General features: G+C 35.5%; 1 protein-coding gene across 15 annotated transcripts in view; it reads right to left on the bottom strand.

Moving 5' to 3' along the window:
- Positions 1 to 7,099: 7,099 nt before the first annotated feature.
- CEP170 (centrosomal protein 170) overlaps positions 7,100 to 16,755 on the bottom strand; it is a 132,979-nt gene continuing 123,323 nt past the window's right edge. For 14 of the 15 annotated variants that reach the window (XM_065935630.1, XM_065935632.1, XM_065935624.1 and 11 more), the window contains 4 exons: positions 15,182 to 15,270; positions 11,810 to 11,903; positions 11,031 to 11,082; positions 7,100 to 9,454 (listed from right to left, as the gene is read on the bottom strand). In XM_065935630.1, coding sequence (XP_065791702.1) covers positions 9,165 to 9,454; positions 11,031 to 11,082; positions 11,810 to 11,903; positions 15,182 to 15,270 — 525 coding nt within the window. In that variant the 3' untranslated portion in view covers positions 7,100 to 9,164. The remainder of the gene's footprint in view (positions 9,455 to 11,030; positions 11,083 to 11,809; positions 11,904 to 15,181; positions 15,271 to 16,755) is intronic. The other variant, XM_065935633.1, reaches the window with a different exon arrangement.

The following is a 16,755-nucleotide window of genomic DNA, read 5'->3' as shown; positions in this document are numbered from 1 at the left end:
ACATTATTTGGCATTTTCACAAACATTAAAAACCACGACAGAGGACCCCAGGGATCCATCAGGCATATTCCTGGGGGTCTCAAGTGTGCCCTTTGTGGTTTTTGCTTTTCCATAGTAAGGAATGCAGAAGAGGAGGAGAGACAGTGGTCTGACACAGCTAACGGCCTTATCAGGTGGGAGTTGATCATCAGTTTAGTAACCATCTCTGAAGTCAGACTGGAAGTCTCATGGTATCTGATGTTGTTAAACTCCTGGGACCAAGTGAGAATTAACAGACATGAGTAAAACTGATTTCTGCTTGGAGCTGTGTTTCCTATGTGAACTTATTACTTCTTTGAAAATAAAAACATTTAAACCTTTTCAAGAACACAAAAACAAAAGAATTAGGATGGATGTGTCTTGAATTTTGTAATTTAAATTCTTTCATTAACTTATAAGGGCTTTCCCATATGTTTGAGCACCAACTATGGGCCCAGCCCTTATAAGTTAAGCTGGTGTATAAATGTAAATTATTCACAATCTCTGCCCTTGCAAAACTCACATCCCCATCAGGAAGAGAATCAAATAAACATCTAAGTACAATACAGGGAATAAGTCTGTAACATACATATGACAGTGCAGGGCCTGTTGGGAAAATTAAGTACACTTATTAGAAAAAAAAATCACAGGTTTCCTCCTTCTGTTTTGAGCTTTATAGCAGTGAACCCACACTGATGTAAATAACCTGTGAGTCAAAGTTGTGGCTTTATCCTATGTTGTGGCTTTAGGATACTTAGCATATTTACTACATTCATACATGTGACTAAAAACACACTTTTTTTTTTCTTGTCCTGTCAGGTAAAATTTTGCAAAAAATCAAATTTTTTCCACAGGTTAGAGAAAAACTACATTAATTTTAAACCTCATGCTATTCCTTGAGAAATGTATACCCTTTACAGGAAAAGTGAGAAGCATTGACTAAACGGGACTTAAAGGGAAGAAGGCTATGAGTAGACTTTATCATAAATATCAAGCAAAACTTTCTAACACAGAAAGAATCCACTATTATATAAAATATGTATTTTCTTTGCTGACATATTATAGTTAAATTTTCACCAGCATTCTTTATAAAATGTTCACCGATATGTGAAATAAGGCTGCACAAGACAGACGAAAATAGGCCATCCATGGCAGGAGCCCAAACATTGACTAAAACCGAGTAAATTGTAGAGAGGCAAGACAGCGATAACTTGATGGAGAGTAGAAGTTCTGTCAACACTTTCAATAATGGATCAGCACGGAAACTGTCAAGGTCATGAAAAAGAAGCAAAGACCAAGGCACTGCTGAAGACCTGAGCCAGCTAAGAGGCTGCGACTAAATGCAATGTCAGTCAGGATTGCTTCCTGGAACAGAAAATCGTCATGAATGGAAAAACTGGTGAAATCCAAGTAAAGTCTGAAACTTCGTTATGTTAACAAGGTTGAAAACTAAGTGAAGAGGGTAAGAATTCTCTGTACTATCTTTGTACCTTTTAAAATAATTCTAAGACTCTTCCAAAATAATACAAAGTTTTTTTTTTTTTTTAATGAGAGGAAAATAACACCTTCTCCTTCAGCTACTCAGAAAGACAAAAACTCAGTTCATTCATTCATCTCTCTGTGTGCACTAATTACTGTTACAGGCACTAGACATACAACAGTGAATTAAACAAAAATTGTGTTCTCTTGGAGCATGCATTTTAGTTGAGGGAGAGATTATAGACAATATACTGTGCTATGCTTATTCTCTGAGTCATGTCTGACTCTTTGTGACACCATGGACTATAGCCCACCAGGCTCCTCTGTCCATAGGATTCTCCAAGCAAGAATACTGGAGTGGGTTGCCTTGTCCTTCTCCAGGGGATCTTCCCAACCCAGGGATCAAATCCTGATCTCCCACATCGCAGGTGGATTATTTACCAACTGAGACACCAGGGAAGCCCAGACAATATATTAGTCAGTAAATAAATAAGTACATGTCAGGAGATGATAAATACTATGAAGAATGTAAATGTCAATCCCTGAAAAGTAATAGGGCATGAGTGGCTATCTCAGAAGGTGTGCAGAGAAGGTCTATCTGAGGAACTGAAATCTGAGCTGAATGTAATGAAGGAATGCACCAGCATGATAATTGGGGAAGAATGGTCTCAGATGAAGAAACAGTGATGCAAAGGCCTGGTACCCAAAGTGTGTCTGGAGTCTTACAAATTTGTTAAAAAGCATCTGTTATAATCCACATGATCATAATGTGTATTTTTGTTTTAGTTAAGACAAACATTATTTGAGCCTTTGAGGTATTCTCACTACTATGTTAGTTGTTTGGAGTTAAAAAAAGGCGAAGAGCCATATTTCCTCTTCAAGTAAAATAAATATTCCAATTCTTTCCATTCTTTTAACTTTCTGCCTCCATTTCTTCACCACCACCCAAATAAAGTTGAACCTGAAGCAATGTGGCCTCTTACATAATATATCTGAAATAGTTCCAGTTTAAAAAAGGAAATATTATAAACTTCACTATTTTCACTTTATTGTTTTATCAAAGATTACTAATGATCACCTAGGCACTGTTAACTCTAAGTTCTATCTTAAAATTCTTAGTCCTACTCACTACTCAGTCCTTCTCTTGCTTGTTATCTGCTTTGGAGATGTTTCTACCTGCATAACACAGAGAGCATAACATGTACTACTAAGTGTGTTAAGGCTTTATGTACATTATAATTTATTTTATTCATTAGCCCTATGAACTGGGTGTTACTAGCTGCACCTTACGGGAATGAAAAACTGAATCTCAGAAAGTCTACCCAACTTGTTAAGATTTCATATGTAGTAACTAGTGATTTTTTTTGGCTTCTCTGAATCTTAGTTGTGGCATGTGGGATCTTTAGTTATGGCATACAAACTCCTAGTTGCAGCATGTGGCATTTAGTTCCCTAACCAGGGATCAAACTTGGGCCTCCTGCACTGGGGGCGTGGAGTCTTCAACACTGAACCACCAGTGAAGTCCTGAGAACAGAATTTGAAACACATGCCCACCAAGTTCTAAAAACCCATTCTTTTTACCATTTCTTCCTACTAGCTCTGACCTGTGCTCACGCCTTCCTCCCAGGAATCTTTGTGAAAAGACTATCTAGGCTTGAACTCTCAAGAATTTCCACCTTTTAGCCAGCACTGTTTAACATTCAAAACTCTAAAAAATACTATATATCATCTTCCCACATTTACATCTCTTCAACTAGTCTTAATTCTGTCAACTTTATTATTGGATTGACCAAAAAGTCCCTTCAGTCTAAGTAAAAATAAGAGACACACTTTTCATTTTCACTGAGAACTTTATTGAATAATGTAATGACTGTTTTGTCCCACTGTCTTCTGACACTTCCCAGGCAATTTCATAATTCCATCTTCCCAAAACATTTTATCTTTTTGAGCAAAGAACAGTTCCAGGTGCCTTTTACAGTCTTCCAGGGAATTGAAATTTTTTCCATTAAGAATTTTTGAAGATTGAAATAAATGGATAACCAAAGGTGCAATGTCTGGTGAACACTACACACACACACACACACACACACACACACACACACACAGAGATATGTATAGATAATATATAAGATCTAAAATTTGTATATATGCATTATGTATATGTATACATACATGTATTATATGTGTGTATATATACTTGTGCATATATATAAAATTAAAACATTTACACATTTCTTCATTTCAAATTTGGCAGAAATTCTTTTCTTATTCAGAGAAAATCCAACAGACCCTACCCTCATAGTTGGCATAGGAGGCCCTCTTAAAATTGATTGTAAGGTTAGACTGTGTTACATTTTTCTGGGAGGAAAGAGCAGCTCTTGCTGCACTCCATCCATGTTTTGTCTCTAATAAAGCTCCAGGGTCATTCCCTGTTTATTCAAACGGTATTTCCTTCTCTCCAGTTTGCCTTGCTTAGAAGTATTGTAATGAAAAGCTTGAGGCAGCTCTCTAGTCACAGGTCTGATATGGACTCACTAGAGACAGCAATTCCATATTTGCAGCCCTGGGTTTTGTATCTTTAAAACCAAGACTAGAGCAAGAGTCATCTCATAACTTGACATGGTTCTTGATAGCATTCTCCCTGAAGAACTCAATATCCAGATTTCTAGGAGACAGTTCATAATCTCTCTCAAGGGATTTGTGTTCCAGGTAAGGAAGACATTCATAACATTTGGTCATTGCTTGTTACCATTGGAAAAGTTTATTAGGATCCCCTGCTCAATGAATTCTACCCCAAAGAGAGGAAGGACCCAAATGACCTCTTCAAACTTGTGGTCACTGTCCTGAGACAAAGCATTGAAGAACAGGAAGAGGGCACTGGCTTATCCAGGCTCTACAAGTTGTCTGCTGGGTAAAGAGCCAGCAGAGGGTGGTCACAAAGAATTTGGATTTTCAAGTTAAAGTTGTTGCTATTGTTCAGTCGCTCAGTTGTGTCTGCCTCTTTGTGACCCATGTAGACTGCAGCACGCCAGGCTTCCCTCTCCATCACCATCTCCCAGTGTGGTGTGTTAGCTTCATACCTCCCTTTTCTTTCATCTTCAGAACAAGGAAAATTCCATGCTGGCCCCACTCAATCTGTCTAGCACATTTCACTACCTAGGGCCTTCTGATTTTTGTGGAGTCACACAGTTTAAGAAAAAAATCTACAAACAATAAATGTTGGAGGGGATATGGAGAAAAGAGAATCCCCTACACTGTTGGTGAGAACGTAAATTGGTACAGCCTCTATGCAGAACAGTACAGAGGTTCCTTAAAAAACTAAAAACAGAACTACCATATGACTTAGCAATCCCACTAGTAGGCATATGCCTGTAAAAAACCTAATAAAAAAAACAATGTTCACGGCCACACTATTTACACCAGTCAGAACATGGAAGCAAACTAAATGTCCATTGACAGAGGAATGGATAAAGATGTGGTATATACAGACAATGAAATACTACTCAGCCACAAAAAAGAACAAAATAATGCCATTTGCAGCAACACTGATGGATCCAGAGATGGTCATATTGAGTGAAATCAGACACAGAAAGAAAATATCATACGATATCACTTGTATGTAGAGTCCAAAAAAAGAGTACAAAAGAACTTAATTCACAAAACAGAAGCAGAGTCACAGATGTAGAGAACTTACAGTTACTAGGACAGATAAATTGGGAGGCTGCAGATGACAGATACATTTCTGTATATAAAATAGATATCTGATAAGAACCTACTATATAGCACAGGGAACTCTACTCCGTACTCTGTAATGGCCTATATGGGAAAAAGACTCTTAAAAAAGAGTGGGCGTATATGTGTGTATAACTGATTCACTTTGTTGTACACCTCAAAGTAACACAACATTGTAAATCAAATATACTTCAGTAAAAGAGAGGAAGAGGCTATGGGTCTTACTACAGCAAAGAGCAGAACTGAGGAAAAACATGGAGGTTGAAAGTCAGATCACAAAATGTTCCCAAAAACCCAAACAAAAAGTATTTAACTGAATCATTTGTTGAGCAGTATGCACTTTTAAGAAACTAGGGAGAGAGCAATGTAAATAATCCACTGGGAGGGTAAAGGAGAATGTGATTACTCCATCTGATATCATCAACTGATTTTTAGTTTCTATTATCTGTTTCCCTACTCTAGAATAGAAGGTCTGTGAAGGCAATCATTTATTTCTGTTTACCTACAGTAACTTCAGTGCCTTGTACACAGTTGTTGAATAAATATGATCTGGGGTATTTTTCTGAAGAAAAACAGGATGGATAACTATTTTGAAGTCATAGACCATTTGGATTGGGAGAGATTTCTTGGATATTAAGATGCTTTCCTCGTGCAGATCAGAAGACAAACACATTTTTAGCTAGTGAGGAAAGGGTCTGGATCCCAAGCATCTACTTACCTTTCAAAAGTTAGGATCCTATCAGGCAGAGACATAGATGACAAGCAAAATCAAAGACAGACAAAGGAAGCAAAAACACAAGACATTTTAAAGTACAGTTTATCCAGGAAATAAAGATGATTAATTTAGAAGGAAGAAAATTGTATGTAGGGAGAAGGGAAGGGGAAAATGCAAGTACGACACAACCCTTTACTAGGGCTCAGTCAAGTGAGGGAAGCTTTATGAAGAGTTCAGTGGAACTGAAGAATGGAAGGAATGTGTGTAAGCAGGAAGGAAGGGGAGGAAGAAGCAAGCACATAGAGTGATGAAGAAGCTCCAGGTTGTCTCAGGGTGGAGAGTCTGTATCAGCTGCACACAGACACATAAGGAAAGAGCCAGATTATGGAGAGCCTAAAAAAGCTGAGAAAGAGTAACAGTAACGGGGAGATATTTAAGACTCTTGGGCACAAATGAGTTCAAATGGATAGTTCTTAAATTTAAGATTTTTTAGAATTTCTTCTTTGTTCCCTGAATATATCAGTTATAAAGCTTCCTGGTGATTCCATGCCAGCAACAAAGAAAGGCTGCGCATGTGTAAGTATCTATGTGTGCATGTGTGCTAAGTGGCTTCAGTCATGTCGGACTCTTTGTGACCCTATGGACTGAGCCCATCAGACTCTTCTGTCCATGGGACTGTCGTGCCCTCCTCCAGGGGATCTTGCTGACCCAGATATCAAACTCACGTCTCATGCCTCCTGTGTTGGCAGACAGGTTCTTTACCACTAATGTCCCCCATGGGGCTCCCCGGGCTATAGTCCACGGGGTCGCAAAGAGTCGACCAGGCTTCTCTGTCGATGGAATTCTCCAGGCAAGAATACTGCAGTTGCCATTCCCTTTCCCAGGGGATCTTTCTGACCCAGGAATCGAATACATATATAAATATCTATCTATATATACATTAGATTATTAAGCTAAGAGAATTGTGTTTACTATAATTTGCTAAGAAAATATTTTCTTCTTTAGCTCAAGAGTATGAGTTTTACAGTTATCACATATTAAGTAAACTGAAGAACTTTTTTTACTTAACCTTGGAAAATGATATAGAGTTATTTGATAAACTGATGAAGTATTAGCAATTCAGATGATAAAATAAATTATGTACAATCAATTGCATAAAGTTCCAGAAACACTTTATTTAAAAATGGAGTTGTAAATGCATAACAAAATAACATAAGTAATAAAGGTAACAAAAATAAATAAGGAGAATAATGTATTCATACAAAATAAAAATAACATAGTAAAAGGCCAAATGTTTGTAATTGAACAAAACTGTGTAAACACTTAAATGATAATGTAAGTAGAACAGATGCTAATATTTTCCTAAACAACTCCTTACCTTCTACTTCCATGTTGATATCATCAGTACCCAAACATTAAACAAAGATGAAACAGTGGTGATTAATTTTTTCGACTCTTTCTTCAAATGGATCAACCCTGTTTTAACATTTCATTTATTCCTTCAAAGCAACTGTATCTTTCCATTCATGTTCTTTAAAACCATTTTTTCAGTCTTCCTTTATTAGACAGAATGGGGAATTTAGCTTTACAAGAACAGTTCAATTGCTTTTTTTTAAATCAAAAAAAAAAATAATGAGATCCATTATACAACAGACTTTTGTTTCTATGTCTCTAAAAACAAGTTTTTTTTTTTTTTTTTTGCATCTTTATTAACTGGCCCAACAGTACAGGATTTTTAAAAATCCTGTAAACTTTTGAATTGAACAGTTACTTTCTCAAAACAAATGTAGCACAGGATTATTGCTGAGATATTAAAGACTATTTCATGAAAGTTGCAGCTTTAACCGTTATAAACTGATGGGATCAAGGGTTTCAAAAATCCAGGTCTACTAATAATATTTAACTGAATTAAGAATTATCCAAAATTATAGTGTTCTGGAAACATAAAGATAATTACTTTCTTTTTAAACTTATCCAAATGTGAACTTACTGAAAAGAGAAAAAACAAGTTAATAGAAGATACTTTTCATAAGCTTCCTGTTTAGCATAGGCCCAAAGCCTTGGTCGTCATCTTGTAGGGTCCTTATAAATGTACACGACTGAGACAGGATTTACTATTGGGTCCTACAGGGAAACACACAGAAGAATTCATTGCTTGGGAGTCAAACTATCTACTAATCTTATGACTACTGGTTCTCCAAGTTTCCTAATGCCCCAAATTTTAATTTCATGATCATTTCAAGGGAAAAATTTTTTCAACTGTCACATATAAACTTGGTAACACAGGACCTGTATACATGTTCTTAGTTTTAAAAATAGACTCCACCTATAACCTATCTGTCTATTTTAATCCTTCTACTTATCATTTGCCCTAAAATGAGACAAAATCTTACTTTCACTAAAAAAAAAAAAAAAAAGAGAGAGAAAAGGGGAAAAAAGTGCCAAATTGATCTTTTTGAAAGTGGAGTAAAACACTGTGGGGTTAAAACAAATACAATTATCAATCTCCTATATACAAAAAACGATGGTTAGTCCTTATTTATTTATAGATATGTCCACCTACCACTCCCAGCAAATCTTAGTGCAAACATAATAGTTCATTTCCATAAACCCTAAGACAATTTACGCAGCAACAAAGTTATATAAATCACATATATGTTGGAAAATTTTAGAACACAAGAAGGACTGTTCTGAAAGGTCAGTTTGACTGGGGAGAGCAATATGTCATTGTATCCAATGGTAATGAATACTAATATAAATCCTATTATTAAGAAGCAAATATAAGTGTTTAACAAATCTGTACAGACGAAGAGCAAGTCCATTTCAGGGAGCAGCTTGGCACAGGAGACATGGGGGTCAGAAAGGTTGGGTATTTAGTTTGCTTGTAGGTCACAGCATGGCTTAAAGAAAAAAAAACAAAGATCTATGAAGGGAAAGGATGCAATTATCTAATTCAATTTGAAAATCATAAAAACCACAAAATGTGAAACTTTCACAATCTAATTTTTCCTCTATGTGCATCAAATGGTCATCTCAATGGTTCGAAAGGATTACTATGGCTCCACGTTATAGATAAAAAATAAATAAATAAAATTAAGAATACAGAGATAACAAGATTGCAGTTGACCAAGCTGTCTTATTTTCTCTAAAAGTCAACACTATGCTGTTTCCAATAATTCTAGTCATTCCACAGGTTATTATTTTAACAAGCAAGAGAAAGTCATTCCTGTACTGCAACGTCCTCCTCTTCCCCTTCGGGGTTGAACCTATTGAAATGTATACTGAAATCAGCCTCAGACTCGGCATTCTCAAATTCGGCTGAGACTGCACCAGCAGCAGGATGAAGAACCCTAGCTTCTGGTTGGCAAAGTGTCGGTGTCTGACCCGGGCTGCCGTGGTCATTCACAGGACTGGACTTCTGTTTTGGTGGTGATGGCAAGATAGCACTAGGAAATCCCATGTTGTTCAGAGCCTCCAAAGTTCCATCCGGGTCGATCATAGCATTGATAGCTGAAAGAAAGGAAAGGAATAAGGGATGCAGCTAAATTTGGATATGAATATTGCTTATGTTTTGGATAATATTTTAATTACTAATGCTTATATAAGCTTTAATTTGCTTAGTCCTTCCAATTCTGTATTTAAAACCCCACTTTCAGTAATTCTGGGGCTCATCTATATCATAGATTACAAAAACCTGAAAGCTTTCTGTGGTCCCTTGAGTAGGTTATTTACAGGCATCTGAACCTGCTGGAAGACTAAGATTTGGAGATGTGGAATTCAGGAAAGGTCTCTTTGAAATATGCTTTAATCATTATAAGAGGATGATGAAAATACTGGTTAGGACTGAAAGAAACTACTCCTGGCTTTATTTCAAATAATTGGGATTAGTTGCTAAGATGGGGTTCAGAGTAACATGAAAGTTGAGGCAAATAGCACACTCTGAAGCTACCATAACATGTTGTCATTCATCCTGGTGAGAATGCTAGGGTATTTGTTATGCACAAGTATATCTTTATGGACCACTGAGTCATAAAAATCCTTCACAGCCTAGATATTCATATTCCACGGCAGGCCAAACAGACCTTGCATTCTCCATGGCAAGGGCCAGATAAAGACTAGCTTTCAATCCAAAAGATCCTTGAGAGGACAAGGGAAAGTCTTTGGCAGTGATTTTCAACGTGGTATTGGGTAGAGAGGGGAGCTGAGGAAAAGAAGCATCACAGATAGAAGAATTATTTAAAAGGTCCTTTTAAAAGCATACTCCCTTCTGCCAGCTAACAATCATGTAAACAAGCCACTTTGCCTCATGGGGGTATACGCTTAGGTGTGCTGAGGCTGAGAAAAGATTCAGAACCACTTAGCCAGGACCAACACATCATGCCTATGATAATTCAAACAAAGACTGAGTAAAATTAGAACCTACTCTGGAATCTGCCTGTTTTACCACTGGGGACTTCTAGGTCAAAATACACATAGGCATAAGTGCATAATTACAGATCTGACACACACCAAAAGCAATGTCCCTGTTAAAGTTCAGGAGGCCAACAGTCTCTTCTTCTTCTCTACTCCCTCTTCTGGTCCCTGTGTCCAATGTGCACGCGTTTCTTGTGGTACATCCAAATGATTATTATGACTTATAAAACCATTATTACTTCACATGGGTTGTACCACAAATATAATTTAAGAATTATCAAGTCAAGTAAACAATGCTAATTGCCAACAAGCATTTTCAGCTGCATATACACATTTCAATATATTATTTTACATATTTTTCATATACTATAATTTATAAATATATATACAAATAATAGATACTATATAGTATAGATATATAATATAATCTATATTATATCTACCATATAGATACAAATAATAGATACTATGTAATACTATGAATTGTATTTTTAATTATTTATATTTTCTTTTTACGAGTAATTTAAATACGTAGAACTTGATATCTTTATTCATACATCATTACACTTAATCGAATAGTGTTCAAATAATTAATAGTATTTTAGAAATATCACTTAGGATGTACTTGCTCTAAAATTGTTAGTTCTTGATACCTAATCAGTAGTAAATTTACCTTGTAGCTGCTTTTCAACTCTTTTTAGCTCCTGTAAGATAGACGAAATCTCCTGTAGGGAAAACAATGACAAGAATGAGCTTACTTTAATTAAAACATTTTTATTTGATAAGCAGCAAACTTTACACTAATTTTATTTGATATCCTTAATATTACTGACATGGCCCCAATCTGTAGCAACAGGATATGAGATAATTATGATATTCAGTAAAAAGACTTGAATTTTAAAATCTTTAATACTGAAACAGAATTCTTTTCAGTGAGATAGTAATAGAAGATGAAAAGTTAGATAATAATACTGTATATGCAAAGATATATTGATCAATCTTGCAACAACTGTAAAAAGCACTTAAGGATTGTCTATGGAAAATGTACAAACTGCAACCTCAATTTCAGGATGATTTCCTGAATAATAAAAACCTGTACAAATTCTGGAGAGATAAGCAATCTGTTAAGTAAACAGAAATGATTCATGTCAACTTATATTTGCGTTTGCTCTTATTTCAAAATTGCTTATTTATAACATATAATTATTATACGAACAAGAGTGTATTAATAGTGAGAAACATAAAAGGTTCCTAGACACCCTGTACAACTTTGAAGCAGTCAACACTTTAAAACCCTGTGACAGAAAAGAGAAAGCAAAAAGGGTGCCAAATTTGTGCTCTTATATCTTTTATAAATGAAATCAATGAACAGTTAAAAAATCAGCATATCACATTCCCTGAACATAAAACCTTTAAAAAAAAAGTTTTAATATTCAAGAAAAATTACCATACCATGCTTGAGGTTTTCACAATAGGGACTTCACTTTCAGCTCTTAACTTGCTTTCTATTTCATCCCAATTCCGATCTTTGTCTTTAAATAATATTCTATAAATAAAAAAATAAGCTTTTTATATTTCATATTTTAAAAACATCACATTTTTAATGATAAAACAAAAACAATATATTTTTTCAAAGCTAGACAAGAATTAAAAATACCACTAAGTGTTACATGAACTGTGAATTAAACACTGAGCCAATATTAACAATAAACTCATTTATGTGATAGATCTGTACTAAAAAAGTAACTGACTAGCTACAAATAGATACATAAAAACCTTTTAGTATTTATCTCATTCTTTATTGAGAACCAAATATAAAACAAATGCAGATGACAATATAACCCCAAAATTTTATCTAATATTTTTAATAACCACCTTTTATAACAAAAATACAACTTATTTCAGACAGTACATATGCAGTATAAATATAAGATGAATTTAAGATGAAAACAGGTTGAATTAAGTATAAGCAATTGAGTCTAAACAGGAAAAGGCTTCTTAGTAATTGACCAAAGTGTGTATGTAATTTCAAAGGTTGAAAATTATAATAGAGTACTTTACACTTCTTTTCTTTAAAAATGCTAATTCATGTTAATATTTTACATAATGACCTGTTAAGAGTTAAGAAACTATCCTTTTGACAAAAACAATTGCCAATAAAGATCCTATGCTCGAAATTAATTTCAGGCATCTTGTAAAATAAAGCATCACAAAATTCTGACTTGTCTTTCAAATGTGGTATCTCTCTCTTCAATCTAGAAGACATGATCCAGCAGCTTTAGAGAGCTGTAAATACTAAGCACCTTTTTAGTTTCTATTTGAATTTCTTCATTGGGCTGGAAATCTAGTTTAACTGCCTTATACAATAACCAATATTGTACAAGAAAGTAAAGTATTACTACTAAAAGTTGATCAGTATTTAAGTAGTAAACTAAATTACATTTTTATTTGTATTTCTTCAAAATTCAAAATGCCAGGTTCAACTTATTTAAAAACATGAAATTCATCAATATCAAGTCAATACCAAATTCATCATGTCAAATTACAAGTCTGGAACATCTACAATTACAAATAATCACACTTAAAAAGGCAACGATGGATCCAGAATCCTAGAAGAGAATACTCTTCTGATCTACTGTTAAAATTTCTACACCCCAAAGACTAAATATCCTTGCTAGCTATTTAGGAGCTGTTATCCTAATGACTGTGAAATTAAGGCCTGAGAAATTATTGTGTGCTCTCTAAAAGAGTCCTTAGAGCATTAGGATTGGTGAAAGTAAGAAAACAATGACTATTTCATGAGTCTGTGCTTAGCCATCCTGAAAACTCAGTGAATTTTGCCAGAAGATGGTTACTGAGTACCATGTTAGTGCTTTTTCAAATTATTAAACCATACATTTCATCTTTGGTAAAAATGCTACCTGAGACTCCTAAATCTCACACACACACACACACACACACACATCCCAGAAGTTCTAAGCCACTAAAGGGATAAAAAATTTAAAGACAATTTGTAAATACTGTGCTGCAGGTTTATAAAGCCAATCGTAATTTTGGCTTCATGGAGTGAAGCGTAATACTTAAACACTAAGGAAGCAGAAAACTACATCAAGAAATCAGGCCAGATCATAATGGTTAGAATTTAAATGGTTTTGTGCAAAGGTCATTACAGATCTTTCAGAAACAATCAGGGCTTTCAACTGATCTTCATATTACATGATGAACTCAAAAGAGTAGTCAGACTAAACAGCAGCATGAAAATATACTGAATTCCAAAGCTAATTTCATTCAATAATTTAACTATGAAGCTAAAACTCCTTTTTGATAAAGTAGTCGGTTTCGGTAAAGAGTCTTAGGCACATATTCTAAGCCCCCCACAATCTATTCTCTAGCACTGGCCCTCAATCCATGCAAATCCGGGGTTGGAAACTGGGAGCTGACCAATGCAGGGCCATATTGCACACCCTGAAGGGGGCACTTTCACATGGAATCCAAGGATCTATAGCAAGTATTAGAATAACTTACAGGATAGTTTTATCAGTTTATAACTCCTGGTACAGACCTAAAGACCAGTCATTTTTCAAACTATTCTAGTACTATCTGTGTAAAATGCTCAGGCCTCTATTCTTTAGATTTTGCTCACCAAAAATTACATCTAGCTTTGAATATTCCTCCACAAAGCCTTCCCTGACAGTCCGGGGTGAAGGTGATCCTCTCTCTGTTCTTACCTCTAACTGGGCACTAATCTATCACGGGCTCTCTTGTACCACAGTTACCTGTACATACGCTGTCCTTCGCCAACCAGATGTAAGACCATAACAGTGGATAGCATGTTTTATCTTTCTTATTGTCTCTTATAGAACCTGCCACAGTGCTTTACACACAGCAAAACTCAATACTCAAACTGAAGGCAACAAATTAACATTAAAAAAATATTTATTTTTTATACTTTCTAAATTCTGTCAAATTTCTGAGACAACAAAATCAACCAACCAACTAACCATCAATGTGTTCAATGCTCACAATTTTAATTAAATGTCTAAGCTACAAATTTTTTTTTTTCTAGAGGAAACTAGAGATGAGTTAATTCAGTGCAGATTGAGAAAGGTACTCTGTGGTAAGGAATTATCAACAGAAGAGAATGGTGTAAGGCAGGTACCCTATGAAGATCTACTGAATGCATAAATGACTGGATGAGGGCTCAGTTACTGGGGAAAAAGGCACGTATTTCAGCAGGCAGGATGAAATAATATGGGATTCCCATCTATAGGTAAGGAGGCCTCAAGCTTTTCCTGTTGCTAGGTCACAAGACCACATGAGGAGACTTACATGGTGTCTCTATAGATAATACTGGTGTATTAAACAAACCAATCCCCCGCACCAATGAGATTGATAAAATTTGATAATTAAATCCCAGGCCAAGTGCTATTATCAGCCACACTGGGTTTTTTCCTCCTTAATTTTATGTTTTCCTAAGTGGCATGTGTATGTCCTGAGAGAGAGGCAAGATAAACCCGGAAATGGAAATATTAAAACTCTTTATATATATACACACATATATATATATTTCAAAGCTACGCATTTGATGTATTAACTTCCTATGGCTTTTTTACGATAAAGTCCAAACTCCTTAAACAAGTTTTGCCCAAACTGGTCCTTCCTTATCTCTCCAATGTCATGTCTCATTATTCTCTAGCCCGCTCACTTCACCTACTTTTTGACTAATGCCATGTAAAATTTAGCTATATAGGTCATCCTTCAAAATTTACTAGAAAGGAAAGTAATCTGCTTTTATAGAAGCAAGGATGTCTGAGTACACAGTACCTGATCTTTCCAGCTGTTTTATCTATAGACTGTCTTATCTTCTTAGAGAACTGAAAGACGGATGAGAGCAACAGGTTATCTCCCATGACCTGAAACATGGAAAGGGAAGAAAAGACATTAAAATACTACCAGTACATCAGATAAGCACCAAGAATGGTCACAACTCACTATATTTAGGGGCATTTCATATTTATGTTAATTTTAATAAAACTTGATAAAAGATGTAATTAAGAGTACTGTGTAACTACATTGAGCATGAGAAATAAAAATTGAGAAAGGAATTCTTGTTAAATAACTCATCACTTTTCCATATTATTTTCATCATATAACTTTCAAAAGACAACCCATGCTATCTAATTTTTAATTACTATCATGATCCTGTCTCTCATGCTTCCAATTCAAATTATCATAATTGGGAGAATATAAGTAACTTAGAACAATAAATTTGTCATCTATTCTTTCAACAAATAAGATGAACAAAGAGATCAAGAAGATTACAATCCTTGTTCTCCACAGTGGGACAGATAAGTTTTTAAAATGTATACAAAATAGCAAGTTTTTCTTAAGATTTTTTTTTTTAATGTGGACCATTTTTCCAATAGTCTTTATTGAATTTGCTACGACTACTGTTTCTGTTTTATGCTTTGGTTTTTTGGCCATGAGGCATGTGGGATCCTAGCTCCCCAACCAGGGATAGAACCCATACCCTCCCTGCATCAGAAGTCTTAACCACCAGACCACTAGGGAAGTCCCCAAGAATAAGTTTTTATGTTGGGAGTTGTTATCATTCCAGCTGAAGTTTATGGGCAAAAGCAAGGGTTGGTAAACTTCTGTAAAGGGCAAAGAGCGTGAAGACTGGGGCCAATGTGATCTCTGTTACAACTACTCACCTCTCACCATAGCAAGAGAGGCTATATTACAGCAAAAGGAGCTGCAGCTAATAAAACTCTATTTACAAAATCAGGTGGGAGGCTGAATTTGGCCTGCTGGGTTCCAAAATCAGTTCCATGTATTGTCAGTAGCAGTGGTGAAAGTAAAGTCCAATGTGGTAAAGAACAACACCCCATAGGAATTTGGAATGTTAGGTCCATGAATCAAGGTAAATTGGACATAGTTAAGCAGGAGATGGCAAGAGTGAATATTGAAATCTTATCGATCAGTGAACTAAAATGGATGAGAATGGGCATATTTAATTCAGATAATCATCAAATCTAATACTGTGGGCAAGAACCCCTTAGAAGAGATGGAGTAGCCCTCAAAGTCAGCAAGAGTCCGAAATGCAGTCGTGGGTGCAATCTCAAACATGACAGAATAATCTCAGTTCATTTCCAAGGCAAACCATTTAGCATCACAGTAATCCAACTCTACGCCCCAACCACTAATTTTGATGAAGCTGAAGTTTGAAGTTGAACAGTTGTATGAAGACCTATAAGATCTTCTAGAACTAACATCCTTTTCATCATAGCTAACTGGTATGCAAAAGTAGGAAGTTAAGAGATATCTGGAATACAGGCAAGTTTGGCCTTGGAGTACAAAATGAAGCAGGGTAAAAGCCAACAGAGTTTTGTCAAAAG

The sequence above is a fragment of the Muntiacus reevesi genome, chromosome 5, assembly GCF_963930625.1.
Source record: "Muntiacus reevesi chromosome 5, mMunRee1.1, whole genome shotgun sequence".
NCBI classification, from domain to species: domain Eukaryota; kingdom Metazoa; phylum Chordata; class Mammalia; order Artiodactyla; family Cervidae; genus Muntiacus; species Muntiacus reevesi.
Note: the sequence above shows the minus strand (reverse complement) of the source record. Positions and strands in the feature narration are given on the sequence as shown.